Source organism: Struthio camelus, chromosome 1 (assembly GCF_040807025.1).
Source record: "Struthio camelus isolate bStrCam1 chromosome 1, bStrCam1.hap1, whole genome shotgun sequence".
NCBI lineage: Eukaryota > Metazoa > Chordata > Aves > Struthioniformes > Struthionidae > Struthio > Struthio camelus.
The window spans coordinates 77,778,037-77,796,485 of record NC_090942.1 but is presented as its reverse complement, the minus strand read 5'-3'; the positions used below and the strand labels follow the sequence as shown (position 1 = coordinate 77,796,485).

At 40.5% G+C, this 18,449-nt stretch overlaps 1 protein-coding gene across 7 annotated transcripts in view; it reads left to right on the top strand.

Moving 5' to 3' along the window:
- SCUBE1 (signal peptide, CUB domain and EGF like domain containing 1) overlaps positions 1-18,449 on the top strand; it is a 214,991-nt gene that overhangs the window by 193,668 nt on the left and 2,874 nt on the right. For 2 of the 7 annotated variants that reach the window (XM_068951089.1, XM_068951072.1), the window contains 10 exons: positions 900-992; positions 2,532-2,648; positions 4,820-4,957; positions 6,123-6,326; positions 7,767-7,928; positions 11,077-11,244; positions 12,101-12,262; positions 13,740-13,937; positions 16,970-17,122; positions 18,201-18,280. In XM_068951089.1, coding sequence (XP_068807190.1) covers positions 900-992; positions 2,532-2,648; positions 4,820-4,957; positions 6,123-6,326; positions 7,767-7,928; positions 11,077-11,244; positions 12,101-12,262; positions 13,740-13,937; positions 16,970-17,122; positions 18,201-18,280 — 1,475 coding nt within the window. Of the gene's footprint in view, positions 1-899; positions 993-2,531; positions 2,649-4,798; positions 4,958-6,122; positions 6,327-7,766; positions 7,929-11,076; positions 11,245-12,100; positions 12,263-13,739; positions 13,938-16,969; positions 17,123-18,200; positions 18,281-18,449 lie in introns of all 7 variants that reach the window. The other 5 variants (XM_068951081.1, XM_068951065.1, XM_068951117.1 and 2 more) reach the window with 3 other exon arrangements.

Sequence of the window (18,449 nt, the reverse complement as noted above, 5' to 3'; positions counted from 1 at the left end):
CAACAACTTTAAACCTGTCTTGCTGTCCCATACAAAATAGATGCAACTAAATCTGAGTCAGCAGACTGTAGGGAAAAACTCTTTCTCAGTATTTGTTGCTTCATTTACTAGGTTCTAATAGATTTTGCCAGTAACAGTTCAGCTGAGTCTTGGTTATATGCAGGAACAGGCATCTCATTTTCTTCCTCCCCCTTTTCTGTATCGTTTGCTACAAGTTATTTTCATCTGCGCAGTTTTGCGAGGGCAGGGGGAAAGAGTTGCTATGAGTTTTGCATATATGTTGTTCTGACATAGGACTTTTTTTACGCTGGGCTCTCGCTGCTTTTCATGTTAGTCCTGGCGTTATATGCTGTAGAGCTATTCGCACTTTATTTTCAGTTTAGCAGAGATTACTAGAGCCATGCATTCATCTAATTTTTATGCACCAATGCACAGTTTTATCTGTGTTGTACATAAACCCTGCTACGCTCCTAAGAATGTTATTTTTGTTTCCGCCAATGAAGTCTGTTAAGAGTCTGAAACTAAAAACTATTACTGAAGAACAGAGCCTATTTTTGTAAATTACAGAGATTATCCAAGCCCAAGGACTGTGTCGTGGACCAACACGGTAAAATATTTTCCACCTGTCACCATGGAATTGTTTTATTTATAGCTAGCCCCAAGCCGGGTTGTTTATAACATGTAAAATCTCAATGCCGGAAGAAACATTGAATTTGTAGCCAGCGCTGTGAAGCAGTAGCCTTTAGCAAGCTATTTCAGCCACTCAAAATGCAAGCTGAGCGCTCGGGCTCGTTAGTACCACTGAGCGCGTTGGCGCGCTGCGCGTTCGCGCTGGGGGTGGCGAGCTGTTTTGCGCGGTTCTGGCTGCCCGCGCTGACTCTGCCTCCTGCCTCGCTCAGATTCGGAGAACAGCTACACGCTGAGCTGCGGCGTCCCCGGCCCCCAGGGCAAAGCTCCGCCAAAGCGCAACGCCACGCTTCCCAGCTGCGCAGGTAGGTGCTCGGCTGCGCGCCCGCGCCGCGGGCAAGGTCCCCCGACCTGCCTGGGGGTTGGTTGCAAGACAGAGCACTCAAAAGTTACGCGGGGCCGGGTTTAAAGTTGCCAGTGCTTCGGGACTCTCGTTTCCGCAGCCTCTCCGCTTGGGCTGGAGCGTGCTTCGTTGCCCTGCCCTGCGGCGCCTGTGTCGGGAGGTCAAATACAGGCGCAGTGGCGCTCTGAGGTGTAGTCAGTAAGGAGAGGCATTTAGAATAATTTACTTTCCCTAGTCCAGCAAGGCGATACTGAGCATATCAAAACGGCGGTTTTTCACAGGCTTGGAAGCGAGCCAGGCAGGCCCGTCACTAACACGATGGCAAAGGCCACGGTGGGGCCCAGCCCTCACCTGGAAAGTCCTTACTTAGCAGCACGGAGGCTCTGGGGACTCTTGGTAAAAAGGTTATGAGACTTTTATGAGCGCATATTGTGTTTCATTCATCTTGTTCTCAGAGGCGGCTGGATTATTTTTGCAGAGACATTTCAAAATTTGTCTTAAAGCCGATACCCAGCATTAAAAAGTTCAGCTCAAATGGTCAAAGTCTGGCGAAATGAGAAGCAGCTGAAACTGCTTCCAGCGGTGGGAAGCATCAGGCGACTTTAAGTGCTTGCAGTCCTCCTCTTTCTGGAATGGATCCGGTCCCTGAATTTGCCAATTCTCTAACCACATATTCCTTACATATTTGGAAAGGATTGGGAGGTACGATGCTGTGAAGTGAGCTAAGTGGCTGCAGAGCTGGCTGCTTGCAGCACGGGGCAGGTTACCTCTGGAGGCTGGGCTGGGCTTAGCCCTCGCTGGCCAAGGGACCTGCAGTGCAGGGCTCCTGCGAGCGCCTGCCACCTGCTGCGGCTCTGCATGCAGCCCACGGCAGCCACAAGGAGATAGGCTGGGTCCGGCCTTTTCCACCGTCTTTGCGAGAAAGAAGTCAGCCAGCCGCTTTGTTTTTAAAGCAGTGCATCGCTGTATAATAGCCTTTAAAGTCATAAGACATAACTGTGTGGGATTTAAAGATGAAGAATAAAGCTTGCAAGCCATAGACTATTAGCTAGCATAGACTACGTAGCCATAAAGACAGTTCTCTTGGATAGTTTTCAGTTGCCAACAGCACAACTCCTCCAAATTAATCTTATTCCGGGTTTGCGTTTAGAAGAGCGGAACCATGGCCAAGTAGCACGGGAAGTCACGGATGGCAAGTCAGAAAAAGTCATAGCAATTAACCTTGTTCATAATAAGGCAATTTCAACCAAATTCCACAAAGTTGTGCAGGCCTGTTGGAGGGGAAGAGTATGTGCAGTGTACTAGCAAATTCATTGATCCTTATGGGCTCAAGTATAAGTGCTTGTGGGGAAAATAAACTTATGGAAATGGATCCTTTTGTACAAGGTGGGCACCTCTTGGACCGTCCCTTTTGCATGTTGCAAGAAGACCTCTGAGTTTGTTTTTAAAAATAAGTGTCAAACTGCATTACAAATGATAACTTTTTACTTGACATCAACAGATTCATTAGCCCCTCCAATCAAGCAGAAAGCTCGTTTTAAAATTAAAGATGCAAAGTGCCATTTGCGGCCTCGCAGCAAAGAAAAAGCGAAAGAGTCTGGGAAGCAAGCTGTGTTAGGTATGTGGTTTTTTTCCAGCACGTAAACAGCATTCTGAGGGCTTTGTTGTTGTTGTTGTTTGCTTGTGGTCATAATTTGTTTTCACTCTGCAGACAGAAAAGAAGTTAGTAACGGCTTTCAGATTTGGATCTGAACGTAAGCTCAGGCCAAGTTTCACACTGAAGCCGAACAGTGGCTTGGGTTTGCCAAGCATATTTGCTGAGTTGTCATCAGTTGCTTTGCAAAAACCTTTGTCCGAAAGTACATGAATTCGGAATTAAACTGATCCTTTTTCTGGCATTGGTAATGGTAAAAATATCTTGGGAGGGGGGGAAAAAAAAAAGCTACTGACCAGAGGAAAGCTAGATGAAATAAAGTCGGTTTGGTTTAGATTTTCCAATCTAGGTTTATAAAAGAAAACATATACTAGCAAGAGCAATTGTTATTTCTGTTATTCACTTTATGCTGGATTAGTATCCCATTGCAGCAGCAAAAAGAGCCCCTATGCAGGAAAGTTATAATCAAAATCTGATGTTACATGGCCTTAGATCTTTCCTAATATTGGAATGAGTAACTGCAATGTTGGAAAAAAGGTTAAAATTAGAAGAAGTCTTTGTCAGACTGGATCAAAGAGGTCAAATGTTCTTCAGACTTGGTATGAATAGATAGGGAATTTTATTATTATTATTTTTGAACATCACTTTAAAAAAAAAGAGACACTATAAAAGTGATTTACAAAGTGATTTAACAGATCTTCATAACACTTATTTCTTGTCCTCCAGCCCTTTGATATAATAACAAGGACAGCTAAAGACTGTTTGTATGCTATTGTTGTGCATTTCCATAGCTTAAAATATTTGGGGTTCATTTAAATTTAATCTTAACTGTGACTATTCTGAATTTTAATACATGGTACCAGTTTAATTGCAATAGCCCATAATGTTGCTTAGAGCGACTTAGCAGGTTAGAGCAAACTTATACTGGTATATTCTCTGTTGAGAATCTGTTTTACCACAGCTTTTGTTAGTGACTGGGGAGAGCCATATATGAGCTCGGAACAGACAAAAGTAAGCAAGCTAGCATATTAAAATGCTAAAAGTTTGAAAATGTGATATTTAAATTTAGACTTATATTTTATTTTTACCCTGCAGTCTAAACATTTATCTTTCTAATTTTCCAAGTACTGGCTTAAAACAAACAGAGTTTCTGTTGTCAAGGTACTTACCTTCTCCTTCTGTATTGTCTTCTTTTAATTATCAGACTCATTCTGAAAGTCCCAGAAGTTCTTTTTTAGTAGATACGGTCACTATGGGAATGTATTTCCTGGTTGCATTTCGTTTGTCCCCTGCTAGCTTTACTTTCTATCTGCTGTCTCATCTGAGGTTCTGGGTTTAACAATAAGATTATATCATGCAGCCACACACTCCAACTGAAATCCTGTTGGTGGCTTTGGTGTTATAGATTTCCCCCCAACCTGGAAGGTCCATCAGGTATTACAAATGGGATGGTTTTCATCTAGATTTCTCTATATCGGGAGAGGATGTTTATGTGACTGTGTCCTAACACATTTTATCCTTTCCCTTCAGCAGTCACACATATTTAGAGACTGCATTCACTTCTCCTGGCATGTAGTTTTCCCTTAAAGCCTTCTAATGTGTTTTCATAAACTCCCACTCACAGGCTTTTAATCTTTTTCTAAACTTTGATATCAGGTGATTGTCACTACTGGAAGAGAAGAAACACCAACTGGTAGTTTCAGTTCATCTGGGAGCCAGTACTGCTGTGCTTTTGTCCCAGACCTGTCACTCATCAGCTTATGAAAATTGACTTCTTGCTTCATTTAACTATCAAATGACTATATATAGGATCACAGATCTTAACTAATTTATGTAAAGAGCTTCCCAATCTTTACGCAGAAAAGAGACAGAAAATTATAAACATTGGAAGTACCACTGTGCAGCTAAGCATCACCACATTGTACTTATGCCTCTGCTTTCGCTGGCAAAATGAGCAAACCCAAAATTGCACAGAGAAGGAGGAGTCTAACATTGCATGTGAAATGTTATGAAACCTGTCGCTGCATTCATGATAACTCAGCTGTTGCTCATGAGCCTGTCACTTGCTACTTTGCTACTTGATTTCTTTTCTATGTTGCTTCTCTTATGCAAAGGAGGTCAATTCCCTTGTACAGACAACTGCCAGGTGACCTTTGTGAATCTCAAGTGCGATTCCTCCAAGAAAAAACGCCGGGGCCGCAAGTCACCATCAAAAGAAGTGTCCCATATCACTGCAGAGTTTGAAGTGGAGATGAAGTCAGAAGAAGTCTCAGGTTTGTGAAAGATCTCTCCTGGCCTGCGAGAGAAATCATAATTCAGGTCCTCAGTGTGTTAGATTGTCTCTGGTGCTATTTCATCAAGCTGCTGTGCAAACCTTTTAGCACAGTCGTTATTCAACAGCCTTTCCACACTCAAAGTTTCCAAGATTTAGTTGAAAGGAGTCAGGTGTGAAACTAAGCTGAAGGAACAAAGACTGTTCCCGCAGCAAAATTTCTTCAAAGCCTGGAGTTAAGTCTAGTAGCTTAATTTAGTCTGATTTCTTCAAATAACAGAAGCATTAATTGATGCACAGAGAATGTAAGGATTAGGCAGGAGTTTTTTAACACCAGCCATAAAAGTATCCTTCAAAATTTAAGTTGCTGCAACTTCAGTCTGAAAATAAAACATTTTTATTGCACGTTTGGCACACTCATGTTTTGGTAAAAAAAACTTCAGAAAGAAAAAGATTTGCTTCAAGTTATTCATGAGATAGAATATTATGCTATAAAATCCAGCCAAAGAAAATGTGGGCTTGATACTGTAAACATCCCAGGCCTCAAAGGCAGGTTTCTTAGCCCATGCGGCATACCTCACCAGCCGAGTGATTCAAATAGCAGTCATGCCAGAAAGCACCTTTCTTTGTGTCACTTAAATATTTTGGACCGGGAAGTGGGGAGAGTTCCTAATCAACTTACTAAAACATGAGCTGAGAAAATTCAGAAACGTTAGTCGAGTCAGCCTGAATACGTATCTGGAAATACAGTATAGCGGGCAATTCCCCATACCTCTAGCAATGCACGCAGCACCGGTCACTGCAACTCTGTAAAACAGAGTTGGGACAGCAGTCTTGCCCAGCACCAACCTGATTTTGCTGCCTAGATTGATGTTTGCTGCAGCCCTCTCTCTGTGCAGTCAACATAACCAGTCTTTTGAATGCTAGAGATAAGTGTGAAGTCTAGTTTGATGGGCCTCAGTGTACTGGCTTGTCCCTTTTAAAGGCCCAGTGTTGAGTATAGCGTGCTGCTTCTAGAATGTATATGGAGAAGAAAGTGAAGCAAACAGAGGTGTGATAGTGCAATCTGAGAAACAGCGTAATGTAGGCTAAGGTCTTTATGTTAAGCACCTTTGCTTAAACATGAATCTCAATTGCTTCTAGTTTTCTTATCATTTCCCATCTAGACACCTGTAACATTGACTGCGTTCGGAAAAGGATGGAGCAGAAGCTGCAAACTGCAATCAAAACATTGAGGAAATCTATTAACAAACAGCAATTTTACATTCAGTTTTCTGGGACAGACTATGAAGTGGCTCAGAAGCCAGCTAAAGCTACTGAAGGGCACGAAGCTTGCAGTACAGGGCAAGTGCTGCAGGAGGGAAAATGCGGTAAGTCCCAACGACTCCTTTCAGATCAGCCAAACCCCCCAAAACAAGCTCACCCCCAAATTAACTAGTCCCTAATGAGCCAGACTGGCAATCTATTAGATAAGAGACAGTTTAGATCCATGGTACTCAGCCTGTGTCTATGGGCCACTGATGGTTCCTAAGACGGCACAAGAAAATTCATTAAATGACTACAAGGAAAAAAAAAACATATATATATGTGCACATTCCCATGATGTCGTCAGATATGTATCAGGGCTGCCATGAAGCACAGTTGGTAGCTAGTTCCGAGTTGCCCTGAGCATCCAGTGAAAGTGTAATTACAATTCTGTAAAACAGTAAAATTGTGTTTGCTTAGATTCTATATATTTAATGTTGTTATCGCCCCTCTTTCACTCTCCTCACCACCAAATAATCCATGGCCCATGATGTAGTTATACCTAACACTCAAGAGGTCCAATTTAAAAAAGGCTAAAAAGCTGTGATCTAGAGATATCTAGTTTAACTTTCTGTAAAATAACTATTTCTTTTGAGCTGTTTCCGAGGTTCTCAGGCTCTAAGATAATGTGCTAATGCAAACCCATTAATGGCAGTTCTCAGCACAACAATGCTAATTGCTTGAAGTCACATTTTCAAAATCAGCCTATCTATGTTTCCAGCTTTTTTTAGATGCCAAGTCATTTACAAGCAAAAAGAAATAGTTACTTAACGCAGATCTGGTAGGTGCCTGTAAAGGGTTGGTTCAGATGCTGTTTTCAGCATATAGGAACAGTGATTTAGAAGATGTATTGAAACACTGTTGCTATTAGTGTCTAGAAACCCATGTACTTTAACTACCTGTATCCTGCAGAGAAAAATATTTAGTGCAATCATGTGCCCTGTTGTAGCAAGAATAGCATGTAGGTTCATGTCTATGTTTAAAATGCCTTCCAGTTTAGGTGTGCAAGTGTCAAGAAGTATACAATATTACGTGGGATGCATTGTCCTCAGAGAACTTTCTAGAACAGATCTCAGGAGACAGACTTACTACCTTTTTCTATCTTCTTCTTTCGTAAAACCGACATGTAAATGCATCTACTGTAGACTAAAAATTCACATCACTTCCCATACATTATGCACCACTGCCTTAATTAAACTACGGTATTCCATTTTAAGACTGCATCAGCTTTATTAACAACATATGCCTGATAAATGCTTAAGTGTAGTTAAATGCTATTTAGTGCTTTAAACAGTAGAAGAAGGATCTTGCACTGATGTAAATTGACCTAGCCCACAGTGGAGATGGGCCAGTTTACAGCAGGTGGGGATCCTAGCCCAGCATATGCAAAGTGCCACTATCATACTGGGGCCAAAGAGATCTATCTTCTCAAAACCTTTGATGTAAAGGCAAATGACGTGACCAAGATGAAAGTCCTTATGGAGATTCCCCTTTTCTTTTCTCAGTTACCTGCAGCACGGGCACCTTTTATAGCGGAGAACATAATCAGTGCGTTCCTTGCTCGCCAGGAACATACCAAGACACAGAAGGTCAACTTACCTGTGAGCCTTGCCCAAGTAACGATGGACAGGGAGTAGCAGGCGCCCGGAACGTATCAGAGTGTGGAGGCAAGTTGAATTCGATTATCAGAAGAGTAGGTGTTGCCATTTGGCATGTGAGGCACGGAGGCTAAAAGAGGGGAGCGCCTTCTACCCTTCTGCCTTGTAAAGCCAACAGAAGAAAACTCTTGTGCCCTTATGAGCAATACACACGTTTTGGCTTGTTCCATCCGCTGACATGCTGGCATTGCTACCCAAAAGATGGGACCTGCTGCAGCAGTGTGAGCTATGGCACGGAACCGAGCAAGCCAAGCAAAGCACTTTGCTTCAAGTCAGGTATGGAGTCTGGACATACCTCGACTTGTAAGGGCTCACCGGATATATTGTGAGCCAAGGGGATAGATTAATTTGGCCTGGTATTGGTAAGTCTAATGAGCCTGCTGATTAAATGTTTTGCATGGGCTGCAGTTTACCTGATGTAACCAGCAGCGATTGTGATGGTGAGAATGTTGTGCTGCAGGGATCTGTACCTGCATCCAGGGCTAAGGACTGCAAGTTTTAATGCTGCTAAAATTCCCTGTAGCTTTTGGCAAGTGACTTAGTATTTCTGACTCAACTTCATTATATATAAAGTAGATAATGGTGATGATGATCCCTTATTTCAGAAGAGAGATACAAAGTTCAGTTTATTAATGCTTCTACGGTAACTTAATCAAGATAAGGTTTCAAGACACAACTGTTAATTATTTCCTCTACCTTATTTCACTGCCGATGAGCAAAACATAGTTTATAGCCAGTTACGTTATTTGACTTTGAAACAAATCTGTCCTATCCGTTATGCTGGATTTTGAAGTTGTAACTTTAAAACTCAACCATTAATTACATTAATTTTGGTTCAAGGGTATCTAGAGTGAACGTACAATGACATTTGAGATGCTGACATTTTTTTCCCATCCACTAAATAAAAAATAATTTTAGTGTCTCCAGTTGAAGCATATGGTAGATTTGGCTGATTTACTGGTTGAAGGAACTGTATCACTGGAAAATTCTTGAAATGCCTGTGCATCCTCAGTTATATTGGCTTTTATTTAGCCAAAATAGAGCAAGAATAGATTACTATCACCATAAAGTCTAAATGTACAAGGACCTGATACAGTATACTGACCAAAACAGTACAACAGCAAGAAGAAAGACAATTTTGTTTCACAACTGGCAAAGCTTCCACTTGAATTTTTGTTCTGCATGTGAACAGAAAGAAACTCTCTGGTTCTTTTTGCAGAGTGGATTGTCTCAAAATAGACTGTGATCTGATAAGACACATTTTTTCTGATGAGCTCTCCCCTTTTCTTCCTCTGAAAGTGGCAAGAGAGAATATGGTCTGGTCTTCATAAACCTCACTGTCAAAGATTTTATCAAGAGCAGTATGTCTCCATACAATATTTCAGAATATGTGATGAAACAGTGTATTTTGATTAAAAACAGATTTTGTTAGAAAGGTACTCACCACCTGTAATCAATAGTATTTTTGCATCATAGCTTGTGGAACAGTAACGCTTGCGTAGTAACAAATACGCTGTGCTTGAGATCTTCAGCCCTGTAGGTGAGGCACATATAAGTATGTAAGAATTTTTAACTGACTGTTGCATAGAACACAGTCTGTGTTGTAGCTGCAAGTAAATAAGATGCTATGATACTTAAGTTACAGGCAATCCATGTAGACACAAGCACAAAACAATTAGGAAACCTGCTCATTTGGGGCATTTCTCCAGGAAATCTACCTCCGTCTTAATTTTTTGGCAAATTCAGTAGAAAAGGCAAGAATGAAGTAACCAGCTCATTTCCTTCTACATCTTCAGGTGAGGACTGAGACACTCTAGTGCTGAAAGTGGCAGGTATTTAACAATATTCAAGCGCAACTGTACCTCTTCTTTAAAAGGACGTCTGTAAGAGTTTCACAAATACTAAATTTTCAATCTAAAAATCCAGATCCAAATCCAATTTTCATTAACTGCCTTTGCCTTAATGTCCAGTGACCAGTTGGATGAGTTGTGCTACAGAATTGTTTTCAAATGAGAAATGTCATAACATTTCTCAGAGGTCTATAACACAGCTTCAGCTTGCACAGTCATATTCCAGCATGCGGGAATGGGAGCAGAACTGAATCCCAGAGACCCTAGTCCCACAGGTGTCCATAGGTGTTACACTTTGGACTTTTGTGGGGACAGTATTTGAATTTTCCTTTTGCTTGGAAGCTCTTGTTCATCCTGAGAGCCAAGTACCCAAGATGCTGGAAGTCCCCCATATTTCCAGGCAAATGTCAGAGTTCTTAACCAACCCCAACTAGAGCTCTCAAAACTTTTGGGTTTTCAAGCTAGTTGTTTCCGCCCGCTGTTTACCTCTTTTGGAAGCTAAATTATAAAGCATTGGGATTAGGCAACCTCAGGGAATAGCTAAAACACACCTCAAAGCACTGGTCTCCTAGGATGCTGTGAAGACGTGCGCTAATGCTATAGATCCTGAAAAGCTCGACATCCTGATTCCCAGATAGGCTATCAAGGCGTGAAGTACTCAAACTAGCAAGAAACAAGCCAACTAAATGCTCGTCAGAAATTGCCTGGAGAGCAAATTTTGCCACAACCTCGTATCTGTCAGCAAACTCATCCACAAAGCGCTTTGCTTTTCACAAACCACCGTTTTCTAGCAGAAGAGCTTCTGACAAGCACTAGTTTTCACAGCCTCCTGGAAAACTGACGATGTCAGCTATTTTCAAAGACAGGGTGCTGGACTGGTCCAGGCCAGGCTGGTAAATCCCATGATCTACTATTTCCATAGCTATAAAATGGAGATTTAAAAAAAAAAAAAAAAACTTGCATCATGGATATGGTGTAAAGATTCATTATTTCTTGCAAACTGCTTTGAGATTTTCAGATGAAAGACTTAGTAAAAGTACTAAGTATTATAACAGTACCTTAATGGAGTCTTTCATGGAAAAAAAAATAGGTAGTAAAGAACTTATTAAGAAACTAGCTCTTTATTGGCATCGTTTTTAGGAAGCAGTTACAGGAATAAAATTGGCAGGTAAGAGTAGAATTTCATTAGCAGCTGCCCTGATGTTATTTTTTTTAAGTTATAGGAAGTGTTGCTAATTACTAGTGGCTTTTATACTTTGTCCAGAAGAGTAGGCTCACTAATATGGATGATCATCTTCAATTTCTAGGGCAGTGTTCTCCTGGACACTATTCTTCAGATGGTTTTAAACCTTGTAGAGTCTGCCCTCTTGGTACGTATCAGCCTGAACCAGGAAGGACCCTCTGCTTTCCATGTGGTGGTGGGCTTGTGACCAAGTATGAAGGTGCTGTTTCATTCCAAGACTGTGAAACCAAAGGTGAATTTCAAATTTTCCATCATTCATAGACTATATTGCTCCTTCATTTTCCTACTGCTTGCCCTTTTGTTTGTAAGCTTCGATGCCAGGGGACTTTGAAATTCTCCAACACAAACATAGTCACTGCGTGTAGAAACAGTGTGTGATTAAACTAAATGGTCAGGAAATCTGTGAACTAGGAATGATCTCCTGAGATTGCAGAGACTGAACAGTCTTTATACTATTCTTTGGAATTTAGTGCAGGCCCGTATAGGGCCAACACTGCAACTGGTAAGTAAATCAGCCTCACTGCATGGCAACAAATAAGACCAACCTGCATAAGAGAATGCTTTAGCCTTTACATGTGGTAGGTTTTTATTTAACAAATTAGAAGAACTAAACACTGCAGAAATTAAATGAAACCAGAGTTTGTTTATTGATGGGCTGGGCAGAAGTGGTAAGCGTACAACATGTCATGTGCCCCATAATGTCAAATTTCAGTGCAGATGCTGAGGGCAGCTCCCTGTCAAACAGACACAAATGAAAACCTCTCTCTCCTGCTATTGTAAAAGGCATTTTTGTTGTCGAGGAAGATGGTATCAGCTTCCATTTGTTTAAAAACTCACTGGAAACCACTGTATTTAAAAGAGACATACAGCACATGTTACTAGTTTGTCAGGTTTTAGCTTTAGTCTTTGGAGCATGATTCCAGCTAGGAGGTTCTTTGAAATATGGCGAGCTGATGTCTTTTCCCCTTGCAATGGCGTGGTAAGTATACTGCAGTATGGAGATCATGGGACATGCCCAGGGTGGAGAGAAGTTGTCTCTGTGCTAAAGGTTGCTACTTTCTGAAAATAACATGCCTCCTACCTTACAGTTCACTGTTCTCCTGGACACTACTACAACTCCACAACACACAGATGTATCCGGTGCCCCGTGGGAACTTACCAGCCTGAGTTTGGCCAAAACTACTGCATCACCTGCCCTGGCAACACAAGTACAGATTTTGATGGCTCCACTAATGTTACGCACTGCAAAAGTAAGTTGTGTTTATACTAGTTGTGGGATGAAGCCTGTCTCTGAGTGTGGACCGCAGCTTGGAGGTTCCAACTGTCAGGCTGGACTTCAGTTTTACATTTCAGAGTTAGCATATACTTCCTGCCCTACGGAACGCTAAAATTTGACGGTGAAGACAACGCGAACAAAACCTGGAAAAGTACCACTTGCTGCATGTAATTGTTTTAGTATTAATGTAATCTGGCACAGTGCCAGCTGCAATTTAAAACTACAGAGCTTTCACAAGCTTTCAAGATCCTGTAAGTTTTTGCAGTGTTTCATCTTTCCCCATGTCTCTGTGGAGCTCAATATCTTCCAGCAGAGCTACTGCCACTAATCATTATGAAATACTATGAGATATGGACATGCATACTGCAATTGCCAGGTAATCGCTCACGACAGTGAAATCTTCTCATAAGCTTTTTGGCAGTACTTGGTCTTCTATCTTAAATTACCATTTAAATATCCTCAAGGACTCCAGTGCAATTGTGTTTGGTCTGCTGTGAAAAATTAATTCTTTTAGGCAGGCAATTTTTGTTCATCCCTCGTATGCTAATTTAAGAGAATTTCTCTATAATAATTAGGTTATGTCATCTAAACTAAATATTCATGTATAAGTCTATCATAATTGTTTTTATTCTGATTGTGTGCTCTGTATTTTTGAAGTCCTTCATAATTTGTAATGTAACTTGAGTAAATATTGTAGATATTTGTAAGGAATTTCAAGGAGTTTGTAACTATCCCATAAAGTAAAACCATCCTAGTCATTTTGCTATCTCTGATACTCCCTTTTCACGCAGATTTCTGACCTTGCATAATCTTGGAGGCTCTGATTAAGCAAAATATTTAAAATATGCTTAGCTCTAAGTGGGTGAGAAGGACTGGAGAGATCAAGCTTAAGTAACTCCCTGAATGAGGCTTCTGCAGCAAATTCAGTTGGAATTTTGAAAACTCGGAAAATAAAACTGACCTGTCAATTGAGATTCTTTATTAACTGGCTTAATCTAAAATTAAGGAAGGGGGTCTGTAATCACAACAGGGATGTCTATTAAGATCATTGCACTCCTTCAGCTAAATCGAGTTAAGAAACAAGTGAAGTTCAACCCAAAAACCTTCTGTGTGTCGGCATGGTCTTAGTGGTAACCACTGCGTGAATCCCCCCACAGTGGGGATCGTGCTTACTTACCTGCGTTGGTATCTCAGTCAAGCGTTAAATCAGTCTGAATGGAGAGTTCAATCAGCCTATACACTGGAGATGAAGCTTTTGCAAGTCAGCGCGAGCAGCCTTGTTGACTGAGTATGTCTGTAAAAGCTTTCCATGCTAAACAAAGAGGCAGCTGGAGAAGGTATGCATATCTGCAGCCTTGAGGAGGAGTTTAGATTTGCTCTTGAGAGATCTGGAAAAGTACATCAAATGAGCTAATCGGCTAACACAAATGCTAATTTACGTTTGTCCACAGACCAGCACTGTGGAGGAGAACTTGGGGATTATACTGGCTACATTGAATCGCCCAACTATCCTGGAGACTACCCAGCTAATGTTGAATGCATTTGGAATATAAACCCACCCCCAAAGAGGAGAATACTCATTGTAGTGCCTGAGATATTTCTCCCAATTGAAGACGAATGTGGTGATGTTTTAGTAATGAGAAAAAGTGGTAAGTTGCCAGTCATGAATTATACATATTTATAGCAAACAGACTGAGGGAAAGTTCTTATGGATGGGACAAAATGAGATCTTCATCCATTCAGTGTTTGTAAAAGGACTGCGGAATGAACTGGCACAGCAAGTTAATACAGAATGCTGCACTAATGATAATTAACTCAGCGATATTAATTATTCAAGTGCCTTGGCTGAATCATAAAGCAGTTAATGGACTTTTGTCTAGCCCAGTTATCAGGTGGGATAAATCACTGTCGCTCTGTTGAAGTCAATAAAGCTATGTGAAGTTATACTAGGAGATGATCTCTCCTGCCATTGCTAGAAATTATGCTCTTACTTCCCCTTTGCAGGTAATATCTATGCTGCAATTATTGTTAAATCCGTGCGCTGACACAGGTTGGTACATCAACCTGACACCCTCAAGAATGCCATATTTTTCCCCATTTCACATGGAGCAGCAGTTATATTGTAGCTTTGATTTCAAAGTTAATTCAACTGCTTCTGAAGTTAGGGCAGCACTGAGATGCAGCCCTCCTTCAGTCCTACGCGAGCAGCCAGCTTCTGGCGATCTGTTGTTAAAGCTCCAAGAAGCACTGTGCCTGAAAGACAATTGTTTATATGGAGTTTTGTTTAAAACGATGTATTTTACTTGCTGAAATATTTTTGACAACTTTTTATCCGCTAGGGCTTGTTTTGGCAGCTCTATATGTCAAATTAGTGCAAAAAGAAACCTGCTCATTACAGATGGAAGCAAATTGTATCTGGCCAGATCAGTTTTATAGACGCAACACAGTTACTGTAGCAGAATAACTCAGTAGTCCTTCTAGTCCTGAATCTGATTCTAACAGTGACTAAAGCCAGGCATAGCAGGGAAAAGCTTGGCTTCCACCTCAGTACCAATAACAGCAACACTGGAAAATGAGGAGAGTTTTTCAGAGCTATGATTTGCGATCACTGTATGTTTGGCATCATAAGACTAGCTCTTATAAATATTTATCAGAGTTCACGTAACATCAGCTGCCAGTCTTATGGGGGGGGAAAACTGATCGCGGTTCCAGAGTTACAGTTCAGTCCACTTTTTTGCACTTCAAGAATGGACTCGACCACAGTATACAGCATACTCTTCCCAGTGTGGTTATGTTAAGCTAGGCCTTTTCTCTAATGCCCGCTCACCAGCCAGTCGTAGCCCTTACACGCAGGCACGCGGATGTAGACTGAGACGAGCTCCAGAGCCCTCGGGAACAGGGCAGCATGGCTGTTCTTACTGTCTTACCAAGGGCTGCATGCTACCTGAGCTGAGCAGGTAAAGACCATGACTACAGTCCTTTAGCGGTTATCCGGAGTAACCTCTTCCTAACGTGCGGTGTGCATGTGTTCAGCCCAAGCTACCCTGGGAACATGGACAGAAAGTGAGCAGGGATGTGAAGTTTACTCAGCCATCTCCAGGGTGCTCACAGCCTTGCTATGTCACCTTTGCTCTGTCTTTTTGTGTACCTTAAGAAATAATGTCCATAATTCCTTTAAAAATCAATTTATTCTAGTCTGGAACTCATTAAAAAGCCTCTCTATAATGGTATGTTGCAGGGCAACATGGCAGGTAGATGTAGCGTTGGTGGCATAAGCTGGTTAGATATAGGCATTTTGTGTACCTCCCATGAGTTTGGGTTTTTATGTTTAACCTTTGCTATGAACGTTTGGGATCGATAATTAAGTTGGCCCCAGAAATTTATACAAAATCCCATTTAAATATTTCATACATTTAAATATTTCATAAAATCAGACTGATCTAACCAGTATTTTCTTCCAGAGGAAAACCAGAATAAAAAGTCTCAGTGCTGAAGATACTACATTGTAGAACAAAATGTTCTAATATTTAAGTTTGAAGACACTTCTCATTTTAAGTTTTCTGTGATATTAAAATATCCACAAATTTTAAAAACTGAAAAGGAAACTAGAAACTTTTTCTATAGTTTTCATTCATAAAAATTTCAGATGTTATTTTTACTTGTCTAAGAGGCTTGTGAAACATAACTAGCATTTCACATTATCTAAGTCGTTAAGGAAAATGGAATTTCCATCTTTTCTCTGGCACTAGTGTACACTGCTTGTCTTTGGTGTAACTACAAGATCATTGTAACAATTTCATCCGTAAGACTTCCTGATAAATATTAATGTTTAACTCCAGTTTAACATAATCTTTATTTTGAAATTCGTCTAAGGTCTTATCCAAAACCCATTCAATTCAAAAGGTCTCTTTTTGTTAACATCAATGAAAGTAAGGTCAGCCCTTGCAAGTTCATATTTTAGAAGGTTATACTTGCTAGGGATCTTTCCCTGTTTATCCTGCAGCTCTGAAGTCCACAGGTCTTTTCTGAACTAAGTACGAAACTATTTTTCTTTTTTTCTCCTTTTTTGTAATTTATTTCAACTTAGAAGAGCCACTTGGTACGTTCTTAATGATTTGAGGATATCCTGTACTCTCTGTTACTGGTGATAATTCCAAATGGGGGTCTTTCTGGTTCCCAGACCAGCAATAGATGAGTAACATTTTCTTTTCAAACCTACAGCAAGGTTATTACATTCTGATCATCAGCTGATGATCTGAGATCAACAGCCAGATTTGGAAGTGTTTGGAGCTGGTCACCAAAGCTGCCTGGGGTGCAGCTGACTTGTTCTTGCCTCTCAGGGACCAGCATATTGGAGCCCTGGAACCCAATGCTGCAGTAAAACACAAAATTAGTAATATCACTACTAACTTTGTAAATGCTAATAATGATTTGTGGCATCTTGCTGTCTGCTCTAGCATCTTGCCCTGGGACAGAGGGGAAGGGTTCCCATTACCTTTGTGGAAAAACTTGCTTCTCTTTATAGGCCAATAAATAGCACATGCCTTCTGTCGTAAAACTCTCACTCTCAGGGATATGTGAACTGACAAGCGTCCTGTCGGTGTGACAGTTCTGACCTCTAGAACAGGAAGGATGCAAAAAGTTATTTTTATAAAGATTATTTATTTATTTAATCTTCTAGCTTCTCCTACTTCGATTACTACATATGAAACATGTCAGACTTACGAGAGACCTATTGCATTTACCTCAAGATCAAGGAAGCTATGGATTCAGTTCAAGTCAAATGAAGGAAACAGTGGGAAAGGATTTCAAGTCCCGTATGTGACTTACGATGGTGAGAATGGGATCATTTTCTGTCTTTCCGTTATACCTGAATTTCAGAAAACTGTTCTTTAGAATCTCTCTTATACTGATTGCAGGAACAGAAGAATGAGACAAAATTGATGGAACTCATTTCTAGGGTTTCCAGTGAATTACTTTAAAATCAGTTGTAAAGAACTTGAAATAGTACTTAATTTTATATTTATTACTTTTCCTAATCCTTTAAGGACAGACAGCAAGATGTACAGCTTTCTTTAAACTTAATCCTTCTCCCCCTGAATTCAAGGAGACTCCTTGTTATTGTTACTTATCACGTGCATAGTGAGCATACCATTACTTGCTGCACATTTTAGGAAGCCCCTTCACTGAGCCTTCCTGGTAACCAGCAAAATCATGAAAAGCGTCATGAAAAATATCAGGTCCAATGGAGGAAAAAAAAAAAAGATGCAAAAGGAAATATCCTTTTTCAAAGTTTATTTGCAAAATAAACATTGCAAAATGCTCTAAGACGGTCTTGATTGTCATACAGAAATAAACATTAAACTGTATATTTTGGACTTTGGACTGTTTTAAGGAAAGTAAGACTTTTCTGTGCTACCTTTGGCAGCTGTTCTCTGTTAGTCCACCTAAATTCCAAACACCAGTGGAATTTAGTAGATGATTAGAAAACCTGATATTAAGGTGACTAGTGGTGACTAGTTTTGATTCAAGAATCAAAACGAGAGACGATCTCAGGGCAGAAAACAAGGGTCTGTTCCTGACTGTGCCTTGGACTTTGTGTGTAACCTTAGACAGTTATTGCATATCCCTGGCCCTATTTCTTCATCTCTAAAATTCAGATAATAATGCTGAGAAGGAATTTTCTGAGGCTAATTTAGTATAGCTGACTCAGAATTGCTGCTCTAAGGCAGTATGAAGTTTTAATTTCTAGTGTGATTAGATTAAAGCAGCATGAGAGACATCGATAATAACCTGGAAGCTGAATTTCTCTGAGTTATCTTGAAGAGGAGGTCTAGCTAATTAGTGCTTGTCTGGCTATAATCCTCCCAAAGGATGTCACAAACAGTCACTCACTGATCTTTATTTTTCAGAGGATTATCAACAGCTAATAGAAGACATTGTTCGAGATGGACGATTATATGCTTCAGAAAATCATCAAGAAATTCTAAAAGTAAGAAAATTCTGCTGACCAAGAATTCCTTTTGCTATATTTTCCCAAGATAGTTCTCCTTACCCTGACAGGATCATAACAATTAAGCCTCAATTGTGATGCCCAAATTAAATTCCTTTTCTTCCGAGATTTGTACTGGTATTTGGAGCAGTGCAAAATCAACTGGTCT